The sequence below is a fragment of the Salvelinus alpinus genome, chromosome 36 (assembly GCF_045679555.1).
Source record: "Salvelinus alpinus chromosome 36, SLU_Salpinus.1, whole genome shotgun sequence".
Classification (NCBI taxonomy): Eukaryota; Metazoa; Chordata; class Actinopteri; order Salmoniformes; family Salmonidae; genus Salvelinus; species Salvelinus alpinus.
Window position 1 is genome coordinate 15,061,275 of NC_092121.1, and position 17,283 is coordinate 15,078,557.

General features: G+C 45.3%; 1 protein-coding gene across 4 annotated transcripts in view; it reads left to right on the plus strand.

Moving 5' to 3' along the window:
* The first annotated feature begins 2,827 nt into the window (after positions 1 to 2,827).
* LOC139565435 (uncharacterized) overlaps positions 2,828 to 17,283 on the plus strand; it is a 31,982-nt gene continuing 17,526 nt past the window's right edge. The window contains exons 1-3 of one of the 4 annotated variants that reach the window (XM_071385777.1): positions 2,828 to 3,130; positions 3,213 to 3,280; positions 16,522 to 17,238. In XM_071385777.1, coding sequence (XP_071241878.1) covers positions 16,617 to 17,238 — 622 coding nt within the window. In that variant the 5' untranslated portion in view covers positions 2,828 to 3,130; positions 3,213 to 3,280; positions 16,522 to 16,616. The remainder of the gene's footprint in view (positions 3,131 to 3,212; positions 3,281 to 16,521; positions 17,239 to 17,283) is intronic. The other 3 variants (XM_071385778.1, XM_071385779.1, XM_071385780.1) reach the window with 3 other exon arrangements.

The window sequence follows — 17,283 nt, forward strand, 5'->3', positions numbered from 1 at the left end:
AAGAAAACCAATAGCTGTCTGAGGCCATAGAGAAAACAGGAACAAAGGGGATGAGAGGTAAATGGTTTAAAGTACCTTGTTAAGGGGCCAAAATTTACCACACGCCAGTACACTTGCACATCGCAAAAACAAAAGATAAGTGAAAGGAGAACATGGCTGACGTGAGTAGATAAATGCACATAATTGAAAAAGTACACATGTCAAGATGGGGAGGGAAGATCAGTGCAGAGATCTGCACAGTCAGTGCTCTTAATGTAGCTTCGTCTGAGTGGTATAGAGGAGAGGGGCCCCTGTCCGATTCCCTTAGTAGCTGCATGCATTATTAACGGCAGGATGCAGCCAGAAAGGGCTGGGAAGCACTTCCACTAACCCATCAACCAGAAACAGGTCTGCCTGGACATCATCAGGTTTCAGGGTAACAAATCCAATTAAACAGAAAGTTCTCTAAAGCTAGCCGCATGAGACACGAGGCCTCCTCTATTTTAGTGTTTAGAGTGAAACTAGGTGATAACATGAGTTGTGGATTTTACTAGGCTGTGTGCATAATGCAGTTGTATGATACAGCAATCTTTGTTTATCTGAAATGTTCTATCATGACATTTTGTTTTAACAAACGTTAATGTCGCAGTGAGATTAGGTTATAATTGACTAGTAAGTATATAGTCAGTGGTGTATGTGTTACACGTTCTTCATGTGTGTTAGTATGCAGCATGTTAATGTAATGCTGTGTTGGCACGTTCTGTTCTCCTGGAAACCCATGCTCACACAGAACAGAAGCAGGTGCACTGCTGGCGTGTGCTAACTTGTGAACATGGTATTCAGAGGCATGTAATGATGAACAGGCTACCATGTACTGTGTGCCGTGTTGTAATGTTTACGTCCTAGATATTCTAAGTCCATTTCTCGACCAGAAACACATGTCTGTGAATGTCCTTTGAGGATATAGACTGTCTGAAAAGATGGGTGTCTCCCTTCTTCTCTTTGCACAATACCTGCTTCCTCCTTTGTGTGATTTGACTGATATGAGAACAGCCTGTGTACAGCACTCAAGCTTGTGTGTGTGTCACTGTGTGTCTGCTCGCAGGTGTTAGTGTGTATTCCTTGTTAAAGTTAGCGCAACAACATCCAGAGGCTTGGCTTTGTTTGACTGACTGACTGCGCCAGTTATTTTGTACTGCGTTGCCCCAGCTGGGCTGCTGGCCAAGGGGAAACAACAATGAGATAAATAACAGGGGGACTAGGTGGCGAGTACACTGCCCTGCCCCTTCCTGTCTCCACTGCAGCGCACCACAGCCTGTGTGGAAAAAAAACTTCCTCTCTTTGTTGTGCCTGTTTCACCAAGCCAATACGTCCATCTCTGGCAGGCCGAACCTAGTATAGGACCCCCAAACTCCCACCCTCTTTTCCTTGCCTTTCTCTGTTTTTCCTCTCCCTCTCTTTACTGTGTGTGATAGTTCTTGTGTGTGTGGGGGTACCTCTGTTTTAGTGTGTTTGCTATGTTTCTACGTCTCTGCTTCCCTCACAATACATTTCCTTCACTACATTTCTACTGTCTGCTTTGGTCTGTTTGACGTGTGTGTGTCTATTGAAAGTCATGTTAGTCAAGCATGTGTAACTAATTGTGTAGGTGTGGGCCAGAGGGTTTACCTTTGCTGATAATTTTGAGAGCGAGAGAGAGAAGTGCGAGGAGCTGTTGGGGTTATTGCATGATAGAATACCAAACAAGCCATATCAACAAAGGCGTAGCAGCACTAGGCTACTTTACATTGCCTAGTGACAGTGTAACCATAACACAACCACACAGGTCAGCGCACCATTGAGCAACTGTTCACCGAGGTAAACATCCTGGGGAAATGAAGTGTGTGTTATGATGAATTCCATAGGGTGAGAGCTGAAGGGGTCACAATGTGAAGCACAATGCTGCCTAGCCAGTGCAGACCCCGGCACAAAAGCCTGGCTCATGTAGACAGCTCTGGCTTCACTGGGAGAGCTGAACAGCAGCAGTGGAGACGGACAGGCAGCATGCCCACCGAGACTGTCTCAGAAGTCTGGTGTGAAGACAGGAGCGGCATACACAGACAAAGCCTATGAAAAAACGCCCACAATCAGTAGAGGGAGACAATTGTGTCTGGGGGAAAAACACTGTACAGACAGCGGCAGCTCTTTCAACCTTCCTCTGTTTCTATTCCCTCTTCATCTTGTTTCTGCCTCCTTTGATTCCACCATGTCTCTGACTCTGTTACAATCTGACATAAAATTGTGTCTTTATGCACTGGTGATTCTCCTGACAGCCTCTTTGACAGGTCAAACATGTTTGATCTCGTCAGTGTGGGGACTTGTCTACAACCGATTCAATATCTTGTCCTTACAATTAAGAATGTGCCACTGCAATAAACCTAGTGTTATCAATATCTCTGTGAAGATGTTTATGGATATGATTATATTACCTGATTCTTTAACTTTGAAACATTTTAGCATGAGTGGTAATCAATATTCATTATGTATGTGCAGCAGGACATTTTTAGCCCTTGTAGAACTAATAAAGATGTTTGTTTCATTACCATATTAGAATAATATGGTAGTACCTAAATGGCAGTAGACCTGTAGAAAATCTAAATATGACAGACTATGCTGTGGTACCCTTTGTGGCTGAAATCTCAGCATCCAGTGGTCCAGAACCAATGGAGAATTCTAACATGCCACCATTGTGTGGAGAGAATGCACCGTTGAAAAGAAACTGCAGGAGGTGTGTGCAGGATGAGCGTGGAGTCGGGCATGGAGGGAGGGGACGCGGGAAAACTGGTAGAGGGATACGGGAAGGGGGAGACAACCGGTGCAACTTGGGAAGGATGGGAAGAAAGAAAGTAGGGTGACTTGAGAGATGACATCATTCCTCATTTGAATAAATCCCAGCCGGGGTAGTGATTGGTCGTGAGATGGAGAAAGTCGAGTTACTTGGCTATTCATCCCTTTCAATTTCACCCCCGCGCGCAATGCCGTGGTAAAACCCTCTCCGCCTGTCCATCCGTCCCGGCCAGTAGAGAGTGTGTGCGTGGACTGCAAATCGTTTTTCTTTCTTTGGAAGGGACGTGCATCACTTCTGGAAACGGCAGTCGACAGAAGTTTATTGGTAATCTGGCTGCTATACTTTGGCCTGTTTCTCATCTTGTTCGGGTTCATTTTCTAATTTGTTACACTTTGTATTCTGAAAGGATTCGGAGGATATTGTCAAACACTGGGCATAGCTGGATATCAAGCTATAGCTAGCTACACTGCGTTGGTAAGTCTAGAGACTGGTTGAGCGTTAGCATGCTAGCTAGCTGTGCAACTAAACTTACTTAAATCACAAAATATAAAATGCAAGTTACGATGTGATGCTTTAACAAATGTGTTTCGTCTCCTAAAATATTAGATATTTAGTGTTTGGTAGTTAGTCTGGGTAGAATGGGTGAAAAATCATAGATAGTGGGTGAATGTCTTTGTCGACATTGCGAGTGCAATTCACGAATTCCTATTGGAAACGCAGGTTAGCGTTTTTCGTCATGAATCTTGTTCTGGAGGCAGGTCTGCAGAGTGGTCACTAGCTGGCACAACCAAAGTCATAACATCTGATTTTAAACCTAACCACGCTGCTAACCCTAATGCCTAACTTTAATTTGAGACCAAAGCACGTTTTTTTTGTTTTCGTGATTGTTTAAAATAAGGCCAATTTTGACTTTGTAGCTGGTTCATCTAGCGGAAATCGCCCAGTTATGCCTCGAGGGCAAGATTCATGACATGAACGTCAACTTGAATTGGAAACCGCGCCATACAAATAAGCGTTGTTGAAATGCTAGCTAACTAAATAGGCTACTTGCTAACTGAACTATCCACGCGAGTCTGTTGGGTCGCACAAGAACGAGTATAGGAGCAAGGGAATCGTTGCATTTTCCTTCTGCCAGTGAGTGGCTCACGCGGCTCGCCATAGAGGATGTCTAGATTCTGAATTCGATTGCAATTGGGAGGGGGGTGATGGGGCGGTGGCAGCCCTGTGTGGTGGCTGAAATTGATCACCAGCTATTTAGCTAACCGACGAATGAACTAGCTTAAATAACAGCCTTCCTTTTGTGAAGGGATCGGTGTGTAATCATTTGGATTATTTGCCGTTTCAAAAGCAATTCGACGTATTCACTTCATTATATTTACTTTAGTTCTCTCAGGCTCTTCATCCTTCATGACTGACGCCTATTGTTCTGTGCGGCCAAGTGCTCTCTAGTGAGAACGGCTTCGTTCTTTGCCCCCAGGCGATATGTTGGGTAATTTAGGCTATTTCTGTTAGTCTTTTGCATTAATCAGCGAACATGGCATAGGGTACTTTTTGTAGGATGGCGTAAGTGCTATACTTTATTAGGTTGAGAGGTCTTTGAAGGCTCACCCAATTCTCAGGATTATTAGAACGTGAGTCATGACAAGTACTGTACTCTCAATTCAATAAAACACTTTGTTCAAACTGTATCATATAGGCTAACATTGTGGCTTCAGGCAATGAACTCGGAGCTATTTTTTGCTTGTGTTAATGTTATGCAACTAGACGACACTCTTCTCTCCAAAATAACAAGGGTGAATAACGTTAGTCTCCAAAACCCTCAACGTGCAGGTACCATATACAGTTACAACTAATCATTATAGATGGCCCACAGGCCTAACCTCTGCCCCTGATGTTCGGTTGACAATGAGCGATATAGGGTGGGGTAGTGGGCATGGGTAGGTAAATATTCTGCAATGATCTGCCATGAGATATTGATGCCACTCGGGAATAAATTGCATCCCAGGGTGATTAATGTGAGCACTTTTCGGGCATGGCCTTGTCTGGCTTAGAGAGGCTCCAACATGTTAGTCAACCCTCTGGTGCATTAATGAGCGATGGCTGACTCACAAAGCAAGCAAGTGAATGAGGCAGAGGGATAGAGACACGCTCAGACATGGGACTAATGCATTCATGTGAAATTAAATAAAGATCCTGTTTTATCATTTTACATTTAAAAAAAATCTGTCATATCTAATGATAAGACAGATTTTGTGTTAAATATCCGTTATCTTGTTTTAGCAAAAGTGTTCGTTTTGTACTTTCAACTAATGTGCCAGCATTGTGACATTTGGTACCAAATTCCCCTTGCCCACCTCACTTTTACAATAGGCTGAATATGGATTCCTCCTCCACTCATATGTCTCCGATGGCATTTTGGTTATTACATTGTCTGTCACGCCTATTTTAAGTCTCTCCTATAATGCCATGCACATGTTTTAGTAAGCCTGCTGAAACAGTCGGCCAAAGGAGGGCTTAGATGTCTACGATCAGAAGAGATGCAATTCCATGTGGAATTCATACCGTAGCATTCTGGGGTGATTTTATGACCGACAGTTCTCTTTGCTCTGCCCTTCCTCTGACCTATGCCATGGGCTGTCGGGGAGATCGCCTACAGTAATTTGTGCCTTGGCTTGCCCTCAGGCGTAGTAGGCTCAATAGGTTGATTCAGTGACGTCCCTAACTGTAAATATTCAAATTGGTGTGTCCTCTGCCTGCCCTGGACTGGTCTCCTACTCACCAGATCCCTCTCAGGCTGAACCAAGGGCCAGGGTTCCGGTCTGGAAGCATGCTTTCGACTGCACCTACCTTGCGTCGGTACTGCAGTTTAACTGATGTCCGGCCCAGAAAGACAATTCCCATAGACGGCCCCATATAGAAGTCAGATTAAACCGGATGCATCTTGGACGCTGTCGCTAGTGCTTTTATTGATCAGTGGGCTGAACAGTTCAGCCTGAACTGTATGACCTTTGGCACTTTGTCACCATCGCTTATGAATAAAGTCAGCTGGCAACTGGCCTGCAGTCGTGAGATTATTTTATCCACAGACTTGGGACTGTAGTAGTGGTTTCTGTAGTGCCACTCCATTGTTTGCAATGGTCGTCACAATAATTCTCCAACGGACATTGGTCCAGCCAAGATAGCTGCCTCAGTGGTATCACAGTTGTCAGTCCTGACAGTTGCTGCGCAGTTTTGAGGGTATATATGCCAGCAGCTGCCGTAATTAATTTTCTGTGTTGAGGCTCTGAATTCTTCCAGTGGGACGCTGGATAATGGACATGGTTCAGAGCCCTGTTGCTATGCCTACCTCACCACTTTCAGAATTTTGCCTGGATTGCTGTGGTCGCTGCAGGGCTGCGATTATGGCATCACGTCTACTCAACATGGAAATTATCTTTAATACTGTCAGAAACTAAAGGCTTGCTGGTTTCTAGAAGGGATGCATGATAGAAGGGATGCATGATATATAGGTAAACTTATCAGAATCGGCCGATATTAGCTGAAAGTGCCAACATCGGTATCGGCCCGATGTCTAGTTTAACGGCTATGTGCAAAATCGATGTCCAAGCTGACATGCATACGCCACATAAAATTTTGCGCTACATTTGCAACACAGCATTCCTAACCTAGCCCACAATGTATGCTGTGTGGATCGAGCAGTCATTTGAAAGAGTAAACTCAAAGGCCAAATCCATTAACACCAGGATAATGGAATTCATTGCCCATGACAATCAACCGTTTTCTGTCGTGGGTGATGTTGGCTTTCACTGACTGGTTGAGCACCGGTACACACTACCAAGTGCGCTATTTTTCAGATGTTGCCCTATTGGAGTTACACAGTAAAAGCGTCACTGGTATTAGCTTCACGACATACTATGGAACGCCATTTGGGTCTTTGCGTGTCAAAAAAAGATGCAGGTCAAATAACACAGTTCTATTATAGAATGTTGCGTGTTCTGAATTTGCACGTGCAAGCCAAGTGCCACCACTACTATCAGTAGCACTGTCAAAGCTGAACAAGAAAGTATACCGACCATGAGCAATGTATTTACAATACCGCATTGGTAATAAAGCATTATTTGTTAGACCGCAACTTCTGGGGTAGCTAGCTTTGGCTTGGTACCTAGCACCAATACAACCAGCTTGAAAACAATGACCATTAGAAACTGCAGTCATTTTCATTATTCTTAGCAAGGATTTAGGAATCCTTGTAAGTATTAGCTAGGTAGCCACTTGTTGGTCGCATATTGAACTTCAGTTCATGAAAATAAATAGCTAGCCAGCTACTTAACGTTAGCTTTGGGCAACAGGGTTATAAACGGCCTGCTAGCTTCATCTGGCTAGTGAGGCTAGACCGGACCGGGTTATGTGTTGTGAAGATAGCCACAATATGGATTAGGCACAATAGTGGCATTTGCGGGTTGCCTTCAAAATAAAAGTGCCTATTTTAAAAGTGATGCATGAGTTACAATTGGTGGAATCATGCCATATTTAGACTACATAATGTTAAACAAGGTTGGAATGTGAATCAATGAAATAGGTTATCAGTCTACTCGGTGACACCCACAGAACACAACTGTGAAGAGTTTACGCAAATGTTAGCATTGTATCTCTTATCGCGGGACTGTGAGAAATCACCTCCCCAGTCAGCCTATTGTGTGTATTGACATTCATGTTGCACTGTACAGCTTTACCTAAGGATTGGGGATCAATGGAATGGGGTATCAGTCTACTCAACACCCAAGATACTTTTTCCCAAAGTCGTCCTCAGAGTTATCAGACTCAAACATCCACACAGTATTGTTTTTCCACAGAAATAGTGTTTAATACACATAGGTTGACAATGAATGTGGCTCAATTCAGTTTTTTCAGAGTCCCACAATAAGAGCTATGACGCTAATATTCTCTGGGTGTCACTGGGTAGGCTGATACCTGTGGATTGTGAATCAATGACATGGGGTAAGGCTGTACAGTGAAATAAGTATGCTCCCAATGCAATTCTAAAGTATAATGCATCCAGTGTGATTTCAACAGATTTGTCAAATTAACGTTGTCTTTTGTTGAACTTATATAACATTCCAACCTCATTTAGCATGATCTATTCAATAATGGCATAATTCTACTATTTGTATTCATTTGCATCACTGTCAATGACACTTTTTATTTTGACGGCTAACGCAAAGTTTACTATTGTGGCTAGTCCTTATTGTGGCTAGCTTCACATAGATATGTCGGACCCCCATTAATCAAATAAGAACTGTCTTATAAATTAGGGTTATTTTAGATGATGACATCTAGCTATATAGTTAGCTAGCTAACTATAGCTACTGAAACATTGTCGTTTTGCTATGTTTTTGGGGAAGAACATGTTTGCATCCATGAGTTAGCTAGCTTTTTTTAATGCCAGCACTGTACGTGTGCGAGACAACTTTACCAGCATCGTAGCATACGTATCGATGAATCGTTGTGACATATGAAATACGAGAGATGTTGTAATAATTACAACAACAAAAAATATTCACATGTTAATTTATGTGACGTGCAGTCATATTTAGGTCCTGATTGGTCAACAAGCTTATTTGACACGTCAAATAGTGTTATTTGACATATCTTTTTTGACACGCAAAGACCTAAACGGCGTTCCATAGGAATCCTGGTTGAGAATGAATAACGTAACAGCCCAGCAAGTTAGTGAAAGAAATAGGTTTTGATTATGTTTTACTGGTAATCGGGACTTACGTAAATGCCAACAAAATAACTTTTTGGTGTGTGTGTAACCTTTTATTTAACTAGGAAAGTCCGTTAAGAACACATTATTATTTACAATGACGGCCTACCCCGTCCAAACCCGGACGATGCTGGGCCAATTGTGCGCCGCCCTATGGGACTCCCAATCACGACCAGATGCGATACAGCCTGGATTTGAACCAGGGACTGTAGTGACGCCTCTTGCACTGAGATGCAGTGCCTTCAGACCGCTGTGTGTGTTAACTATTTAACTGTACTAGAATGCTTTAAAGGCTGCAGAAATTTTTTGTATCGTTTTCTTTTGTCAAGGAAAATATTGGATATCGGTCAGAAATGTCATCGGTGCATCACTAGTTTCTAGTGATTGAGTATCATTCTGCCACCTGTAGCTGATATAGTGCATTTGGAAACTATTCAGACCCCTTGACTTTTTCCACTTTTCTTTTACATTACAGCCTTATTCTAATATGGATTAAATCTTTATTTCCCCCCCTCAATTTACACACAATACCCCATAATGACAAAGCAAAAACAGGTTTATAGAAATGTTTGCTTATCTATTAAATATTACATTTACATAAGTATTTAGACCCTTTACTCAGTACTTTGTTGAAGCACCTTTGGCAGCAATTACAGCCTCGAGTCTTCTTGCGTATGACGCTACAAACTTGGCACACCTGTATTTGGGTAGTTTCTCCCATTTCTTCTTTGCAGATCCTCTCAAGCTCTCAGGTTGGACAGCTATTTTCAGGTGTCTCCAGAAATGTTCAATCTTGTTCAAGGCTGTGTGCTTAGGGTTGTTATCCTGTTGGAAGGTGAACCTTCGCCCCAGTCTGAGGTCCTGAGAGCTCTGTAGCATGTATTCATCAAGGATCTCTCTGTACTTTGCTCCATCTTTCCCTCAATGGGAGAACCTTCCAGAAGCGCAACCATCTCCACAGAGTAACTCTGGAACTCTGTCAGAGCGACCATTGGGTTCTTCCTGACCAAGGCCCTTCTCTCCCTATTGCTCAGTTTGGTGGTTCCAAACTTTTTCTATTTAAGAATGATTGAGGCCACTGTTCTTGGACCTTCAATGCTTCAGACATTTTCTGGTACCCTCCCGCAGATCTGTGTCTCGACAGAATCCTGTCTCGGACCTCAACGGACAATTCCTCCGGTTTTTGCTCTGACCTTATATAGACTGGTGTGCCTTTCCAAATCATGTCCAATCAATTACAGAAGTCAGAAGTTTACATACACTTAGGTTGGAGTCATTAACTCATTTTTCAACCACTCCACACATTTCTTGTTAATAAACTATAATTTTGGCAAGTCTGTTAGGATATCTACTTTGTGCATGACAAGTAAATGCCCAATGCATTCAGCATTATGTCAGTGCTGTGGCAGCCTGTCTACACCATGGGCCAGTCTGGCATGACATGCATGCCAAAAGTTCCCGATGACAGAATTATGGCTACATTTATGAGAGTTGACAGGGGGGAGATTTGTCAGATGTTTTGAGTCATTTGAAATGCTATTGTTCTGTAATTTCTATTTAAGAAGCCTTTTGACCCAAGCACCAAATACCATGTACATTTCTGGGTAATGGCTAGGTACAGTTTTATGTGGTGTTAGCCTAGCTGTTATTTTGTTGAAAAGCCCTGGTTAGCCCTGGTGGTGTTGACAACCTGCGAGGGATCAGATTCCATCTGGAACGTGCCTGCTCTGCTTCAAACAGGAGGACATAATCCTCTTTTGGCCAGAGTCAGTTCCAGTAGTGAGTGGCTGCTAGAGAGCTGGAGCCTCAAGGGTATGTTTTGCTGTCCCGTCCAGATGCCTGCCTGCCTTCCTCTCCATCCTATCTGGTGTCATCGATCCAACCCACCAGCTGGCTCTATCTGGCCTAATGTCATTTACCCCCTGAGTGGAGTCTGTCAGTGGGCACACTGCCTATTATGGAGAAGGACCTGCTCTTCAAGTTACACATTACCCTCTCCTTCAGTCCCTCCACACCAGCCTCATTGGTGACTAACCCCCAGGCAAGGGACCCCATCAGTGGAACAGGTCCCTGTCTGCCTCTCTAATGCACTGACGCTTCTCACCTATGAGTAGCCCACATCCTCACTTTCTCCCCCACGATCAATATCGGCATGGTCAAGATCACACCCACCCCGCTGTTCCTCTCAGCGGTCTACTGTAGCTAGACCGTGCACTGTTGGGACCTTGTTTGTTGTCGGCTCCATCTCTCCATTGTTGTGATGGAGCCAGGTCTTTTTGTTTGGTTTCTGGGACACACTAGGCCTCTGTCCTGGGCGCTCTCTGTCTCTGTGGGTAGTCGGGGCCGGCGCTGGAGGACAGTCGGCCTGATCGTACAGGATTAGCAAATCTCTTTGTCCAGGGTTAACAAGCTCTGTCATGTGTTAATCTCCCTGTCCCCGGGGGGCCGAGTCTCCTGAGGCTGGGAGATGGGTGACACACGCTGGTAAAGTGGGGGTAGTGTGTGTTTGGGGCCAGCATAATCACTTGATGGGTCTGGGAGTAAAGGCATGTGATGTAGATAGTACCCTTCTCTCACTTGAAGTCTCTACCCGTCGTGCCATGGCGGTACAGACTCTAAATCTGCTTTTGGCTCCTACTAAACTTCTTTAGAGCACAGGGATTACAGTCTGTCACATCACATGGTTCTGTGATTCAGGTGTCTGTCACACAAGATGTTGCCTTGACTGACACAGGCAGCAGACCAGTGAACAAGAGAAAAGTGAATTCCTGAACTGAGTTTACTTTGTCCAATGTCTGTTGCCAAGACCATTGAGTTCTCAATGGAAATCATAAGGTTGAAACCATGCTGCATTGTAGGCTATAGCCCAGGAGACCGAGCAGAAAGCAACTGATTTGGATCCTGTCTGGGGAGTTAAGTGTCCATAGCCTCATTTGTCGGGCATGTCCTGACGTCACCGTCCGAGAAGGGCCCCACAATCCCTTCTCGTCTCCCTCCTACACCATGTCCAGGGAAGGAATTCCGTGGAGAGGAGTCAACTTTGTTTGAAGAGGTTTGTTTGTGTGTGGGGCAGGGGCGGCTTCCTGACCTTTGGCCGGGCCTGTTTGGGAATGTGCGAGCCGCGATTAGTGTCAGGGTGATGAAGGCAGCACACTGACTCAGCTGGGACGGTGTCATGCGTCTTTTGTGTTCCCCTTTCTTAGCTGGGCAGCGCACAGCAACAATCAGGCTCTTGGGTTCTGTTGTAGATAGCTGCCCCAAGGCTACAGAAGTGTATAATGGTTTCTATTAAAGCAGAGAGAGGGACGGTACCATGCAGGGAAAGCTTCCTGCTAATTGAGTGGAGAGATGAACTGGTGTGTACGGTAGTCGCTGAAAGGGACTATGATGATGAGTATGGTGTTATGTAATGCTTTTATGATGATGATGATGCTCATGAGGTCTCTTGAAGCCTTGGAAAGCATGTGTTTTTGGATGTGATCTATTGTAAGTTCCTGAATGACATTTAATCACACTTGCAGATTTGTATTTTTCCACAATGTATTAATTGTACTTTGAAATGAATTATATTAGTAATGCACAGCAGCTGTTCAGGGTTTAGTGCCAAGATTTCCCTCTGAGATGATACATGATGGAGTGTATTAATGTGGGGGAATTTTAGCTTTTGGGGGCGGTGCTGTAAGTTTCTGTTTTAGGCCCTCTTTGTAGCGCCCTCTAGCACTCCTCTGTTTCCCTTCTCTTCTTTTGTATCAGAACCATCTGCACCAACCCCAAATTAAATTGTTGCCATGGGTCTAACCTTCTCTTTTATTCTTTGTGTATCTTGTCTAAGACTGGTAGTACCACCCATTCTGGTTTCAGCTGCTACTGTTTCAATTCCCCAGACTTTCTTATGGACTCAATGCTGCATCATTCAATAGAATGTTTCATGTGTTCTGATCCTCAACGCACCATGTCTGGTGTGTATGTCTGTCCTCCCTCAGAGGAATAGTGGAATGCTGCAGGGTGTCTGTTTTAGAGTTTACCTCTGGCCCTATGCCAGCGCGTGGTGCCTCAAACATTAATGTTCACTGTAACATATTGGAATGTTTATTTCAAATCTTAACTGAAGCAAACATGTTTGCTTCGAACAGAAACCTTGTGGAACTTACCTCAGCAGTTTTGAATAAGAGCAGTGGTTTCTAGATGACGACGCCACACAGTCTCAACATTAAACTGAGATCTCAGCGGTGTTGAATAAGAGCAGTGGTTTCTAGATGACGACGCCACACAGTCTCAACATTAAACTGAGAGATGTACCGTCAACACAGGCACCAGGGCGTCTTAACACTGGCCGAGGAGTAAAGACACCGGATCCCAGTGTTTGCAGCATGTGGTGATGAATTTGTGTTTCTGGTTTCAGAGGCCGTTAAACTGGCCTCTTCAAACCAGACTCCCGACCGTTAACTCTTGAATCCTCTCTCTGGTGCCACGGTTATCAATTCTATCATTAGGCATTAAGGGAAGGTTACGGGAGTGTTAGGAAAAGCACACTAAACTGATCTCCTGTTCGCTTGCCCCGGCTTCCTTCTGCTACAATCCTCCCATTGAAGGCTATTTACAGCTGACCCTGGGGGACATGCAGGCACAGAGAATGTATGTACACACAGCAGTGTACTAGGGTGGCGGTTGCCATTGCTAGCTATTCATAAGGGCCGTTGACCGCTGTGATTTTCAGTAGCCAGGCTCTTGTTCCTGGCAAAGGGAGGCCCTGATTAGACTTGCACACACAGGCCACCAGGAGAGATGACATTAAGTTAGCATTTAGCCCACCCACTCCTGCTGGGGACATTAATTGGGAATTGAACATGTATCATTTACGCCAATAGGTTTTTGTTGATCGTTTTATCAAACAAATTGACTTAATGCCCCAAAACACAGCCATACACACGCAAAGGCTTGTATAGGTGTACACACTGAGACTCTGCAGTTTTTTAAAAGGAGGTCAAAGTGACGATTACCATTAGAATATGCTCATGACCTGATTATCGTCCGTGATTGGGAGTCCCATAGAGCGGTGCACAATTGGCCCAGCGTCATCCGGGTTTGGCCGGTGTAGGCTGTCATTGTAAATAAGAATTTGTCCTTAACTGACTTGCCTAGTTAAATAAAAGATCTGAGGACTCCTCAAACGCTTGTGTGTCTAGACAATCCGAAAAACTGGGATCTCCCAGTGCTGTTGGAGGCCTGCCAGATATCAGTATAGGCCTGTAAGTGTCTGTGAGACACACGGGGGCAGGTTAGTTTACATTGAATATGGCTCTTGGAGGATGATCATACTTTGCCCAGCTGGTTTTCTATCGTCAGCTGCTGAAGTGCATTAAGCGTCTTGTCCATGATTTGATTAACAATAATGAGATAAAGGTGTGTGTTCATCCTATTGTTTGGTTTGTCCTTGACATGACAGTGAACCCCTGCCCTTGGTGGTGTGTGTGCGTAGTATTTCATGACCTGTGTGTTTGTTCTCTGTATCTGTGTTGCTCATCGGTGAGGCTTGTAGAGAATGTTATGTGAGATGCAGTTTGATAAGATGGAGCGGCTGTTTGGGAAGATATCGAAACCATCACTGTCCAAAGGACATTAAAAAATAAATAAAACGATAACGTATTTATCTTTCTGAACCTCAGCTAAGGATGTATAAATAAAAACATGCAACTCTACATGACAGTAACAACATATGTCTGGACTCCTCTTCCTCTCTTTATTGCTTCCCTAAATATCTAACACTACCATCTGTGGAGAATCAGCTTGAGATGTTTTACGAACAGGGAATCCTAACGTCATCCATCTCTAATCAAGCATATGACTGCAAAGAGGATCCAAAGACAACTACAACATTGCAGGGTTGTCCAAAGTCAGTCAAAATATTGCCAGTGCCAACACATGTATCATTGGGCGTGGTTGTATGTTCCCTACTACATAGGGTGATGTAGACGGGGCGAGGGCCTTAGACTAGAGCTGTGTAATCTCCCAACTGGAGGAAAAAGAGCAGAGCAGTGCGCCTCTGGCTGAGGGCTGGAGATTTATCACCACAACAGAGCAGAGCTGGGAAAAGCACAGTCTGGCTGTTCAGAAAGTGCAGGAATAGAACCGTTCAGAACACAGGAAGGGGAGGTAGAGGGAGCAAGGCACCGATTGGATTTGACTTTATTTTTTCTAGTTGAGTTGTCAGGGCTATTGACGTGTGAGTCCCTGGTGTCAATCTGGAGTTAGATTTTGTTGTTGGTTTTCTTTTTGAAGGGTTGGAGTCAGGGCAGGCGTCTGATGTTAGTGTAGAGCTCTGTTATAGGCAGAGCAGCATGGCGTGAGGACTTGGTGCTCTTGAACAGAGCATCTCTGTTGGACTGAGCCTAACATGTACATGTGTGAAGCACGGTTGCTGTTGCTTTCACTTGCATCCAACAGACACCTCACTCCAAATGTGACTGGTGTGTCACTCAATTAATCTGATTGCCCTGTGTGCTCTGGCAGGGCTCTCTCCTCCCCCTCTCACTGCCACTGTGTTGTCTGAGGTCTGTCACTGTGTATGTGTGTGTGCTACTTGCGGTATGGATTTTCTCCCTGAGGGCTTTTCCCTTTCCCTCTCTCTCTCTTCCCCTCTGGCCTTGCTCAGCTGCTCAGGCCATCTGTGTGAACGCAAACAGAGAACAGAGGGGTAGAGAGAGTGCGAGGGTGGGGGAAGTTGAGGAAAAGGCTTGGAAAAAATGGGAGGTTTGGCAGGGGAACGAAGGAAGGCACAGTAACGTATTTAGTTTTAGAGGATGAGTAAGAGATGAGAGCAGAGAGAAAGGGGGGCTGTGTGGGGAGTGGTTCCAGGAAGCTGACAGTATAAAGACTCTCCTCTAGAAAGGAGGGGGAGCAGCAGCATCTGGGTATGGGGGAGAGAGGGGCTGAGCGGAAGTGGAGAGGCCTTCTGGAGTCTGAGCAGCGCACTGTCGTTCCAAGCTTTGCAGACTGTATCCCCTCCTGTTCCCATGCTCCTCAGGCCAAGCCACTTCCTCTACCTCAGTGTTGCTTCACCGTGGAGCCAAGTCTCCTGTCCTGTCAGACAACTGACTCTTTACGTTTCCCTGTTATTAGGCCTCTGCTCCACACTGCAGGCCTTACCTCTCCACCCTGACAGCAAAGCATCTGTGTTTATGGTACTTCCCCAGCGAGACTGCCTGCTAGTCAGTGCTTATGGCATTGTTTACATGCTTGACATGCATGTCTTTTCCCCCCAGCGTGACCTTTACATCTCCATTGTAAGTGGTTTGGTTCACCACATCTGAGTGGCGTGTGGTTCCTTAGCTTTGCGGTCTTGTCTGATGAACTAGAGCATGTTGTAGAGAGAGCGCCTTCTGACTCGGTTTGTTAGGAGTGGAAGGGATTTTTCCTATTCCCCTCGCTTCAGTTGAAGGAAGGCTTGTGTTCCAGACTAGTGGGTCTGATGCCTATTCTGTATGTAGACCTAGGATATAATGCACTCAAGTGCATTCTCTGGCTTGTTAATGTTTAAAAACAAGATTTGCTAGCTCTCTGTTTTTCCTTGAGTTTGTACTTAGATTAGAATGTGTCTACATCATTTTTTTATAGTTGTCCCCTATCTCTTCCCCCAGAATATATTGTCACACATGTATCATGTGTGAGAGAGAGTTCCCTCCAGGGTTTTTTAGCAATGAAGCTCTCTGCAGAATGGCACATCCTGTTCTGTCTGCTCCTAATCTGTTCGGATCATTGACCTTAAACACATTTTCTCTACTTTCAAAACAATATTTCTGCATACGCCGTATGTAGTGTTTGTCTGTATATCTGTCTGTAGGAAAGCCTTTATCTGATCCCTCTGGCCTGTCTGCTGATCTGAAGGCTCAGTGTCATGCATGTCCAGTCTTGTTACAGCCTGACGATACTATTCTCTTCTCTTTGCCAGATCAGACTCCACCATCGCCTGAGTGCAGTCACCATCTTCAGTCTCAAGCTCTCCAGCCTTCCTCTGTAGAGACGGACAGCCAGGACTGAGGGGAGATGAAACCGGATGGGGTTGCCACGGCAGCGATGGAGCCAATGGAAGCACTGGACGCCGATCCGGTAAACGAGCCAGTTGCGATGGGAGAGGAGCCTAACCAGGCTGCGCCTGCACCTCAGACGGAGGGAGTTGGCCAGCAGGGAGAGATGGGGCAGGGAGAGCCTCATCCAGAGCCAGCCCAGGTGGCCCCCACCAAGACGGGGAACAGCAAGGCTGCAGCAGACCCGAAAGCCAAGACCAAGGCCCCCGCTGCTAAGGCGAAGCCTGGGACCACCGCCACAATTAAGACCACGACCGGACCAGGGTCTCGACCCAACACTGCCCAGAGTCGACTGACCAACGGGGTTTCCAAGCCACATGCCAACGGAGTGGCCAAGAAGACCACCACTGGAGCCCCAGAGAAGACCACGCCCAAGAGTCCCGTAGGCACAGCTGTTGCCACTACCACTAAGACCAGCGCCAAGGTTGGTGAGAAGAAGCCAGCGGGCACCACCCGCCCTACGTCGGCTCCTGCTGCCACCAACGGGGTGAAGGCGACCACAGGAACAGCAGCAAAGAAGACACCTGCGGCGCCAACTAATGGTGTCAAAGCCACCACCACCGCTGCTAAGAAGCCCACAGGTAGGCAAACATTTAGGACCAGTAATTTTCAGTCACTGAAAGCTA